This window comes from Heliangelus exortis, chromosome 29 (assembly GCF_036169615.1).
Source record: "Heliangelus exortis chromosome 29, bHelExo1.hap1, whole genome shotgun sequence".
NCBI classification, from domain to species: domain Eukaryota; kingdom Metazoa; phylum Chordata; class Aves; order Apodiformes; family Trochilidae; genus Heliangelus; species Heliangelus exortis.
Genome location: NC_092450.1, coordinates 282215 through 292869, shown reverse-complemented (window position 1 = coordinate 292869; position 10655 = coordinate 282215). Strand labels below are relative to the sequence as shown.

At 55.2% G+C, this 10655-nt stretch overlaps 4 protein-coding genes across 4 annotated transcripts; 2 read left to right on the top strand and 2 right to left on the bottom strand.

The window, feature by feature from the left end:
- Positions 1–1289: 1289 nt before the first annotated feature.
- LOC139788489 (feather keratin 1-like) lies at positions 1290–1930 on the bottom strand. The gene is made up of 2 exons (XM_071728469.1): positions 1859–1930; positions 1290–1714 (listed from the first exon to the last, which is right to left on the bottom strand). Exon 2 carries the CDS (start codon positions 1691–1693, stop codon positions 1385–1387), a length of 309 nt encoding a protein of 102 aa, XP_071584570.1. The 5' UTR covers positions 1694–1714; positions 1859–1930; the 3' UTR covers positions 1290–1384.
- Positions 1931–3479: 1549 nt separating this feature from the next.
- LOC139788488 (feather keratin 1-like) lies at positions 3480–4124 on the top strand. Its single transcript, XM_071728468.1, has 2 exons — positions 3480–3551; positions 3696–4124. The coding sequence occupies exon 2, from the start codon at positions 3717–3719 to the stop codon at positions 4023–4025; it is 309 nt and encodes a 102-aa protein (XP_071584569.1). The 5' UTR covers positions 3480–3551; positions 3696–3716; the 3' UTR covers positions 4026–4124.
- A 3319-nt stretch (positions 4125–7443) lies between these two features.
- On the bottom strand, positions 7444–8088 carry LOC139788491 (feather keratin 1-like). The gene is made up of 2 exons (XM_071728471.1): positions 8017–8088; positions 7444–7872 (listed from the first exon to the last, which is right to left on the bottom strand). The coding sequence occupies exon 2, from the start codon at positions 7849–7851 to the stop codon at positions 7543–7545; it is 309 nt and encodes a 102-aa protein (XP_071584572.1). The 5' UTR covers positions 7852–7872; positions 8017–8088; the 3' UTR covers positions 7444–7542.
- A 1549-nt stretch (positions 8089–9637) lies between these two features.
- On the top strand, positions 9638–10282 carry LOC139788490 (feather keratin 1-like). The gene is made up of 2 exons (XM_071728470.1): positions 9638–9709; positions 9854–10282. The coding sequence occupies exon 2, from the start codon at positions 9875–9877 to the stop codon at positions 10181–10183; it is 309 nt and encodes a 102-aa protein (XP_071584571.1). The 5' UTR covers positions 9638–9709; positions 9854–9874; the 3' UTR covers positions 10184–10282.
- Positions 10283–10655: the final 373 nt, after the last annotated feature.

Genomic DNA, 10655 nt, shown 5'->3' with positions numbered 1-10655 from the left:
TTCTCTTGTTCTCTTGTGCTTGTGAATTTGCAAGCCTGGAGGAAGATTTTCAATTGAGACTCATCCTCACCCTTGCTCCCTTCAGGCACTGGAAAGTCTCCTGCCACTGTCCTGCAGTGTTAGAGCCTGATAAGCATCTCTTACAGCAGGAGAATCTGGAGTCCCTGCTGAAGGAGTCACTGCTGGTGATGCTCCCAAGCCCCATTGAAGCCACTGTTTACTTTCTATCCCCTCTGTCTCTATTAATCCCCCTCCCAGGCAGAGAAAGGAGAAAAAATAAAGGAGAGAGGCCAGTAGGTTGGAAACTAAACTACACAGCTTTAATGGAACTAGTGATGAAAAAAGAAAAAATATTTAGTATATAGAGATACACAAAAAAATGATACCACGTTACTACCCCTTTTCCTCCAGTAATGCTCATGTCACCACCGAGGCTGCAGGGCAGCCCTCAAAGTTATGAAAAATACGACATGTTTGGGATGGAATACTACATTTAGTCATGTTTGGTCACCTGTGTGCTCTGCTCCTCCCTGAAGAAGGGTAGCAAGTGTGACCACTTTATTCCCTTTCTGGAGCATAAGATGTTCCTCAAAAGTGAGCAGTGCCCCTGGTTCTGTGGACCATTCTCTAGCAGTAACTATAAATATAGAGTGGTATCCATCCTAGAAGCATAGAGTGACTGAGAAAATTGCTATTAAGTACAGCAAATGCAGCTACTTAGAAGAGACTTAGATGAAGGTTGAATGAGAAAAAGAAAAATAAATTATACCCTGGCCAAAAGAAGGATGGTCACAAATCACTGCAAAACTACGCCCCAAAAAATCACTCCCAGAAAAAATCCTTAGCAACAGATCTCTCCTTGGTCAACTTGGAAAATCATCTGCTGGGGTAAGGATGAGAAAGAGACATGGGCTGGGATGCAACAGAACTTTATTGAGTGAAAAGAAGGAAACAAGGTCAGTCTGAGTGGAGGCCCCAGTGCAGGGATCACCAGGGGCAGAAAGGAGTCTGTGCAACACAGCGGTGGCAGAGATCCCGGCAGGTGTCCATCTGCCTGCCTGCCCGCCCGCCTGCCTGCCTGCCTGCCTGCCCGCCCCACAGAGGGAGCAGGGCCAGCAGGTCCTCCCTGGTCTGGCTTTGTGTTGCTGAGAGCCCAGGGGAGCCCCAGAGAAGAAGGGCACGGGAGGGAAAGGAGAGAGTGGATGGAAGGGGGCAAAGGCAGGCATGGGCCGTGCTTTGGCAGAGCCCAGGCTGGCCCCGTCCTTTTGCAAGGGGGGCTGGGGTTGCTCATCCCCTCTGAACGCAACGACCCTGTGCTGTGTCCCCAGTCCAGAAGCATCTTGTGGGTCCCGGGGGGCCTTCCCCAGGGCCACCTGCAGCAGCTTTAGCAGGGCAGGCACCTGCTGCCGCAGTAGCCGCTGCCAAAGGCCCCGAGGCCAAAGCCCCCGGAGTTGATGGGCACTCCCTGAGAGCTGAGGATGCTGCCAACGGCAGCGGAGGTGGAGGAGCCCACGGCGGTGTTCTGCGGGAAGGAGCTGAGGATGGGTCCGGGCAGGGTCACCACCACGGGGGAGGGCTGGATGACGACGGTGGAGTCCTGGCACTGCCTGACACAGGGCTCATTGCAGCTGTTGGCCAGCGGGGTCGGGCCGCAGGACTGGCCGCAGGGCAGGCACGGGGTGTAGCAGGACATGTCCTAGGGCTGGAGGTGCACCTGGGAGAGAGGGCAGGGGGAGCAGAGCATGAGGAGGGCTGGGTGAGGAGCAGCCTGCCAGCACACCCATGGGAAGAAAGACAAGGAGTGTTCCACGGCTTTCTCCTTCTCCTCAGCGCAGAGGAGAAAGAGCTGGAGACTCACCTTGTTCCCAGGGAGATGGAGGTGAGAGGAGTGGATGAGAGAGTGAGGAGCGGGGCCCGCTTTTATACTGCCCCTGCACTGCCCCAGGCCCACAGTCACTGCACGCGGGCAGTGATTTTCCAGCACACTCACCTCCACACCAACCAAAAGATCCTCCCTAATGCCACAGGTGGTGTTTTGTTATTCATCTATGCTGTCATTTCTGTTCCCCATTTCTGACATGGCCATTTTGCCTCAGAGGCTTCTTTGAAGTTTTTCAGTGAGTGGCCCAAGGATTTCTCACTTAGGAACCTATCAGCAGAGTCAGACAACCTGCTCATAGTAAGGCAGGAGCCTTGGAAGGCAGGTGCATGGGTCTGGGGAAATCCATCCTATTGAAAGGATGTGCTCATAACCTCCCACCAATGCCTGCCTCTCCTGCCTCAGGACCACTTCATCACCTCTGTGGCCCTTTGCTGATCCCCACCTGTATGGCTGTGCCTATCTCATACCACAGAACCATAAGCTGGACACTGTATCTGCCAGCTCTGGCCTCAGCTCTACCAGGTCTAGAAGCAGGCCCATGTAAAACTCATGAGGTTCAAGAAGGGCCAATGAAAAACACTGCCCCTGGGTCAGGACAGTCCCTGGTCTCAGTTCCAGATGGGAATGAGGGATTGAGAGCAGCCCTCTGGAGAAGGGCTCAAGGATACTGGTGGATGAAAAGCTGAACATGAGCTGGCAACCTGTGCTCACAGAGCAGAAAGCCAGACTTGTGCTGGGACACTTTTAGAGCAGAGTGGTCAGGAGGTGGAGGGAGGGGATCCTGCCCCTCTACTCCAGGCTGGTGAGGCCCCAGCTGGAGCAGGGTGTCCAGCTCTGCGCTCTGAAGCAGAGGGCAGATGTGGAGCTGGTCAAGCAGATGCAGAGAAGTGCTGTAAGGCTGCTCAGAAACTCTCCTGTGGGGTCAGGCAGGGAGAATTGTGGTTGTTCAGACTTTGTGGCTACCTTTGTCTAAGCATTGATTTTGCTGCTGACCTACCTGGGAGACCTTCTTGACCTATGTATGATTTGCATGGTTCATTGCCGGGTGGGTTTTGGTTCACTAATGCCAACCCTGTATACCCTTGGTAGGCTGGCAAATGTTTTCCCTAGAGAAAGGAGCATCAAGAAAAAGACAGCTGAAACCATTGGAACAGTCTGGCTGCCCAGAGAAGCAAAAGATACTGAGAGAGGAGAGGGAAGTGTGTGAGACATCCTTCAGGAAGAGGCAACTCTGGTTTCTTGGCTGAAGTTTGCAGTGCACGGAAGAGCTGTGTCTCTTCCTGAAAAGGAAGCTGCAAACAATCCCACTTGCCTGCCTGAAGCAGTAGTCACCTGCCAGCATGGGACCCCTTCAGCACTTTGGGAGCAACTTCTGTCTGCATTGTGCACTGAATATCCTTTGCCTTCCTATCCCTGGAGATGAAAGGATCCTGCAGGTAGAGAAAGCATGTCAGAAATGAGGAAATGAAATGGCAGCGTTGATGGAAATTAAAATACTCCCTGTGGCATTAGGGAGGATCTTTTGGTTGGTGTGGAGGTGAGTGTGCTGGAAAATCACTGCCCGCGTGCAGTGACTGTGGGCCTGGGGCAGTGCAGGGGCAGTATAAAAGCGGGCCCCGCTCCTCACTCTCTCATCCACTCCTCTCACCTCCATCTCCCTGGGAACAAGGTGAGTCTCCAGCTCTTTCTCCTCTGCGCTGAGGAGAAGGAGAAAGCCGTGGAACACTCCTTGTCTTTCTTCCCATGGGTGTGCTGGCAGGCTGCTCCTCACCCAGCCCTCCTCATGCTCTGCTCCCCCTGCCCTCTCTCCCAGGTGCACCTCCAGCCCTAGGACATGTCCTGCTACACCCCGTGCCTGCCCTGCGGCCAGTCCTGCGGCCCGACCCCGCTGGCCAACAGCTGCAATGAGCCCTGTGTCAGGCAGTGCCAGGACTCCACCGTCGTCATCCAGCCCTCCCCCGTGGTGGTGACCCTGCCCGGACCCATCCTCAGCTCCTTCCCGCAGAACACCGCCGTGGGCTCCTCCACCTCCGCTGCCGTTGGCAGCATCCTCAGCTCTCAGGGAGTGCCCATCAACTCCGGGGGCTTTGGCCTCGGGGCCTTTGGCAGCGGCTACTGCGGCAGCAGGTGCCTGCCCTGCTAAAGCTGCTGCAGGTGGCCCTGGGGAAGGCCCCCCGGGACCCACAAGATGCTTCTGGACTGGGGACACAGCACAGGGTCGTTGCGTTCAGAGGGGATGAGCAACCCCAGCCCCCCTTGCAAAAGGACGGGGCCAGCCTGGGCTCTGCCAAAGCACGGCCCATGCCTGCCTTTGCCCCCTTCCATCCACTCTCTCCTTTCCCTCCCGTGCCCTTCTTCTCTGGGGCTCCCCTGGGCTCTCAGCAACACAAAGCCAGACCAGGGAGGACCTGCTGGCCCTGCTCCCTCTGTGGGGCGGGCAGGCAGGCAGGCAGGCAGGCGGGCGGGCAGGCAGGCAGATGGACACCTGCCGGGATCTCTGCCACCGCTGTGTTGCACAGACTCCTTTCTGCCCCTGGTGATCCCTGCACTGGGGCCTCCACTCAGACTGACCTTGTTTCCTTCTTTTCACTCAATAAAGTTCTGTTGCATCCCAGCCCATGTCTCTTTCTCATCTTTACCCAAGAAATGGTCTCCCAAATGACCCAGATAGAGACATGTTTCTCAGGGGTGGTTCTGCTATGGGTTTTTTTGGGATGGTTGTGCAGTGGTCAACTGAACGAATCTGGCCAGTGCTGCTAACGTAGTTCTGCTCCTGTGGTTGTGCCAGCTGTGACCCAGTCTGCAAGGTGGTGGGTGATTGCCTGTGATAAACTTCGTTTTTTCTCTTTTTGCCCTTCCCCTCCTTTTTCTGTCCTGATGTTGACTCAAGCTTGTTTCATGTTCTTCTTATTCCAGTTCTCTCTCCATCAGCCATAGCTTGAGAGAACATCTGGTGAGCTGCTGAGTGCTGCTGAACACACAACACAGGCAGTGAATGTTGTCCTCATCTTGCTCCTTCCCATGTCCTCCCTGTCTGTGTTTGAGGGTTTCATCGACAATTTTGGAGAGTGAGAAGCAGGGAGAGACTCCGGTTAGGAAGAGAGGCAGAGAACGTGGTCTGGGTGTCTCCGAGGCAAAGCCGTCTGGAGACCATCAGCTAAGCCTGAAGAGAGATGTACAGCCAAGGAAGGAGATGTACAGCCTGCAGCTGAAGTACTGCAGGAAACAGCTGGTCATGAAGACATTTGTCCACCCAGAGCCCCAAACAGCAGCTGGCTTGGTAGCAACCAGCCCTGTGTCCCCACAAATCCTTTTGCCTCTCAAAAGCAGAATCCCCAAATCATAGCCAGGAAAAGGTGGTTCTGTGCTAACCCCATCACAAGAGGTGTGAGCCCCAGCACTGCTCCTGGGCACAGCGACGAGTGTGCCCGAGACGAGTGGTGTTCCTCAAGTGTCAGTGCCCTGACCAGTGCTGTTTGCCATCCTGGTTGGTGACACGGACAGTGGAATCACGTGCATCCTCAGCAAGTTTGCTGATGACATCCAACGGTGTGGTGAAGTCAGAAGACTAGAGGGAAGGGATGCCATCCAGATGGACCTTGACTGGCTTGACAAATGGGCTTGTGCAAACTCCATAAAGTTCAGCAAATCCAAAAGGAAGGTTCTGCACCTGAGTCAAGTCAATATCATGCACGAATACAGGTTGAGAGGAGAAAGGATTGTGGACAGCCCTGAGGAGAAGGACTTGAAGGGGGGTTGGGGGTGTGTGTGTGGTGGACCAGAAGCTTAACGTGAGCTGTCAGAAAGCCAGTGGTGTCCTGAGATGCATCAGAAGGTGCACAGACAGACAGTCAAGGGAGGTGATTTTCCCTCTCTACTCTGCTCTTGTGAGGCCACACGTGGAGTACTGAGTCCAGTTCTGGAGTCCCTATCGTAAGAAGGACATAGAGCTCCCTGAACATGTCCAGAGGAGAACCACTAAAATGCTCAGAGGGCTGAGTGCCTCCCTTATGAAGAGAGGCTGAGGACATTTGGGGTTGTTCAGCCTGGAGAAGAGGAGGCTCTGAGGTGCCCCTGTAGCAACCTACCACCATCTGAGAAAGCTGGGGTAGGGCTTTTTACATGGATGTGTAGTGAGAGGACAAGGGGAAATGGTTTCAAACTTGAGGGGAGATTTAGGCTGGACATTAGGAAAAAATTCTGTCCTGTGAGGGTGCTGAGATGCTGAAACAGGTTGCCCAGGGAAGCTATGTCTGCTCCCTCCCTGGAAGAGTTCATGGCCAGGTTGGATGGGGCCTTGAGTAACTTTATCTAGTGGAAAGTTTCTCTTCTCTGCCCATGTGCCCATGCAGAGGGGTTAGAACTAAGTTATCTAGTAGAGGCTTATCTAGTAGAGGCACAAGACTTGCTGAGCAAAAGAGTAAACTTTGGTGGGAGACCTAAGAGCAGCTTTGGAGCAGCTATGGTGAGGTCCCCTAGAAGAGAGTTCCAAGATAAACACCATGGCAGTGCATAACTGGAGGTCCAGACAATGGGCTCACATTGAAACATCAGAGATTTGGACTCACTAGGAGGAAAGTGGTTTTCAGGAAGAAGAGAGTAAAGCAGTGGAAGAGACTTCCTTCAGAGGTTGTGCAGTAACCTTCTCAGAAACTCATGACTGACTGAACATGAAGCAAGAGGCTGGGCCTGATGACCTCTGGGGTTCCTGTCCTTAAGATTCCAAAAATCATTACTGCACCACCTGGAAGACCACGAGACCTGTGCACCCAAGTGTTGGGACAATGTTTCCCCAAAGATGCTGTGGCAGTATATTCCCTGAGTATTCTCATACTTTTCCTTCCCTGGCAAGCCCCATCTCAAGGCTGTGGCTAGGACAGGTTCTCCTCCTGCCTCTGCTTTCACTATAACACATTACTCCACCTTCCTCATGACTAAATGCTTCACAACGTGGGCCTTTTGAAGGAAAAAGAAAAGTGTTTACAAGAAAAGATATGATAGTCACTGAAGGGCATTGGGTCATTCTATCTTGGCATACCCCCACAGGCAGAGAAGATGAGAAACCAGATGGTAACCTCATCCAGGACTCAGGGCACTCAGTGCCAACTTTCTTGACAGCCACTGCACAACCATCCCCAACTCCTCTAAAAATGAACCAGCCCTGAGCAGCATCTCTCACACTGGTGAGCATCTGCTGGAGGAAGGATCAGAAAGAGACATGGGCTGGGATGCAACAGAACTTTATTGAGTGAAAAGAAGGAAACAAGGTCAGTCTGAGTGGAGGCCCCAGTGCAGGGATCACCAGGGGCAGAAAGGAGTCTGTGCAACACAGCGGTGGCAGAGATCCCGGCAGGTGTCCATCTGCCTGCCTGCCCGCCCGCCTGCCTGCCTGCAGGTCCTCCCTGGTCTGGCTTTGTGTTGCTGAGAGCCCAGGGGAGCCCCAGAGAAGAAGGGCACGGGAGGGAAAGGAGAGAGTGGATGGAAGGGGGCAAAGGCAGGCATGGGCCGTGCTTTGGCAGAGCCCAGGCTGGCCCCGTCCTTTTGCAAGGGGGGCTGGGGTTGCTCATCCCCTCTGAACGCAACGACCCTGTGCTGTGTCCCCAGTCCAGAAGCATCTTGTGGGTCCCGGGGGGCCTTCCCCAGGGCCACCTGCAGCAGCTTTAGCAGGGCAGGCACCTGCTGCCGCAGTAGCCGCTGCCAAAGGCCCCGAGGCCAAAGCCCCCGGAGTTGATGGGCACTCCCTGAGAGCTGAGGATGCTGCCAACGGCAGCGGAGGTGGAGGAGCCCACGGCGGTGTTCTGCGGGAAGGAGCTGAGGATGGGTCCGGGCAGGGTCACCACCACGGGGGAGGGCTGGATGACGACGGTGGAGTCCTGGCACTGCCTGACACAGGGCTCATTGCAGCTGTTGGCCAGCGGGGTCGGGCCGCAGGACTGGCCGCAGGGCAGGCACGGGGTGTAGCAGGACATGTCCTAGGGCTGGAGGTGCACCTGGGAGAGAGGGCAGGGGGAGCAGAGCATGAGGAGGGCTGGGTGAGGAGCAGCCTGCCAGCACACCCATGGGAAGAAAGACAAGGAGTGTTCCACGGCTTTCTCCTTCTCCTCAGCGCAGAGGAGAAAGAGCTGGAGACTCACCTTGTTCCCAGGGAGATGGAGGTGAGAGGAGTGGATGAGAGAGTGAGGAGCGGGGCCCGCTTTTATACTGCCCCTGCACTGCCCCAGGCCCACAGTCACTGCACGCGGGCAGTGATTTTCCAGCACACTCACCTCCACACCAACCAAAAGATCCTCCCTAATGCCACAGGTGGTGTTTTGTTATTCATCTATGCTGTCATTTCTGTTCCCCATTTCTGACATGGCCATTTTGCCTCAGAGGCTTCTTTGAAGTTTTTCAGTGAGTGGCCCAAGGATTTCTCACTTAGGAACCTATCAGCAGAGTCAGACAACCTGCTCATAGTAAGGCAGGAGCCTTGGAAGGCAGGTGCATGGGTCTGGGGAAATCCATCCTATTGAAAGGATGTGCTCATAACCTCCCACCAATGCCTGCCTCTCCTGCCTCAGGACCACTTCATCACCTCTGTGGCCCTTTGCTGATCCCCACCTGTATGGCTGTGCCTATCTCATACCACAGAACCATAAGCTGGACACTGTATCTGCCAGCTCTGGCCTCAGCTCTACCAGGTCTAGAAGCAGGCCCATGTAAAACTCATGAGGTTCAAGAAGGGCCAATGAAAAACACTGCCCCTGGGTCAGGACAGTCCCTGGTCTCAGTTCCAGATGGGAATGAGGGATTGAGAGCAGCCCTCTGGAGAAGGGCTCAAGGATACTGGTGGATGAAAAGCTGAACATGAGCTGGCAACCTGTGCTCACAGAGCAGAAAGCCAGACTTGTGCTGGGACACTTTTAGAGCAGAGTGGTCAGGAGGTGGAGGGAGGGGATCCTGCCCCTCTACTCCAGGCTGGTGAGGCCCCAGCTGGAGCAGGGTGTCCAGCTCTGCGCTCTGAAGCAGAGGGCAGATGTGGAGCTGGTCAAGCAGATGCAGAGAAGTGCTGTAAGGCTGCTCAGAAACTCTCCTGTGGGGTCAGGCAGGGAGAATTGTGGTTGTTCAGACTTTGTGGCTACCTTTGTCTAAGCATTGATTTTGCTGCTGACCTACCTGGGAGACCTTCTTGACCTATGTATGATTTGCATGGTTCATTGCCGGGTGGGTTTTGGTTCACTAATGCCAACCCTGTATACCCTTGGTAGGCTGGCAAATGTTTTCCCTAGAGAAAGGAGCATCAAGAAAAAGACAGCTGAAACCATTGGAACAGTCTGGCTGCCCAGAGAAGCAAAAGATACTGAGAGAGGAGAGGGAAGTGTGTGAGACATCCTTCAGGAAGAGGCAACTCTGGTTTCTTGGCTGAAGTTTGCAGTGCACGGAAGAGCTGTGTCTCTTCCTGAAAAGGAAGCTGCAAACAATCCCACTTGCCTGCCTGAAGCAGTAGTCACCTGCCAGCATGGGACCCCTTCAGCACTTTGGGAGCAACTTCTGTCTGCATTGTGCACTGAATATCCTTTGCCTTCCTATCCCTGGAGATGAAAGGATCCTGCAGGTAGAGAAAGCATGTCAGAAATGAGGAAATGAAATGGCAGCGTTGATGGAAATTAAAATACTCCCTGTGGCATTAGGGAGGATCTTTTGGTTGGTGTGGAGGTGAGTGTGCTGGAAAATCACTGCCCGCGTGCAGTGACTGTGGGCCTGGGGCAGTGCAGGGGCAGTATAAAAGCGGGCCCCGCTCCTCACTCTCTCATCCACTCCTCTCACCTCCATCTCCCTGGGAACAAGGTGAGTCTCCAGCTCTTTCTCCTCTGCGCTGAGGAGAAGGAGAAAGCCGTGGAACACTCCTTGTCTTTCTTCCCATGGGTGTGCTGGCAGGCTGCTCCTCACCCAGCCCTCCTCATGCTCTGCTCCCCCTGCCCTCTCTCCCAGGTGCACCTCCAGCCCTAGGACATGTCCTGCTACACCCCGTGCCTGCCCTGCGGCCAGTCCTGCGGCCCGACCCCGCTGGCCAACAGCTGCAATGAGCCCTGTGTCAGGCAGTGCCAGGACTCCACCGTCGTCATCCAGCCCTCCCCCGTGGTGGTGACCCTGCCCGGACCCATCCTCAGCTCCTTCCCGCAGAACACCGCCGTGGGCTCCTCCACCTCCGCTGCCGTTGGCAGCATCCTCAGCTCTCAGGGAGTGCCCATCAACTCCGGGGGCTTTGGCCTCGGGGCCTTTGGCAGCGGCTACTGCGGCAGCAGGTGCCTGCCCTGCTAAAGCTGCTGCAGGTGGCCCTGGGGAAGGCCCCCCGGGACCCACAAGATGCTTCTGGACTGGGGACACAGCACAGGGTCGTTGCGTTCAGAGGGGATGAGCAACCCCAGCCCCCCTTGCAAAAGGACGGGGCCAGCCTGGGCTCTGCCAAAGCACGGCCCATGCCTGCCTTTGCCCCCTTCCATCCACTCTCTCCTTTCCCTCCCGTGCCCTTCTTCTCTGGGGCTCCCCTGGGCTCTCAGCAACACAAAGCCAGACCAGGGAGGACCTGCTGGCCCTGCTCCCTCTGTGGGGCGGGCAGGCAGGCAGGCAGGCAGGCGGGCGGGCAGGCAGGCAGATGGACACCTGCCGGGATCTCTGCCACCGCTGTGTTGCACAGACTCCTTTCTGCCCCTGGTGATCCCTGCACTGGGGCCTCCACTCAGACTGACCTTGTTTCCTTCTTTTCACTCAATAAAGTTCTGTTGCATCCCAG

Coding starts and splice junctions, on each gene's coding strand:
- LOC139788489 (XM_071728469.1), bottom strand. CDS start 1,693: ATGTCCTGCTACACCCCGTGCCTGCCCTGCGGCCAGTCCTGCGGCCCG.
- LOC139788488 (XM_071728468.1), top strand. CDS start 3,717: ATGTCCTGCTACACCCCGTGCCTGCCCTGCGGCCAGTCCTGCGGCCCG.
- LOC139788491 (XM_071728471.1), bottom strand. CDS start 7,851: ATGTCCTGCTACACCCCGTGCCTGCCCTGCGGCCAGTCCTGCGGCCCG.
- LOC139788490 (XM_071728470.1), top strand. CDS start 9,875: ATGTCCTGCTACACCCCGTGCCTGCCCTGCGGCCAGTCCTGCGGCCCG.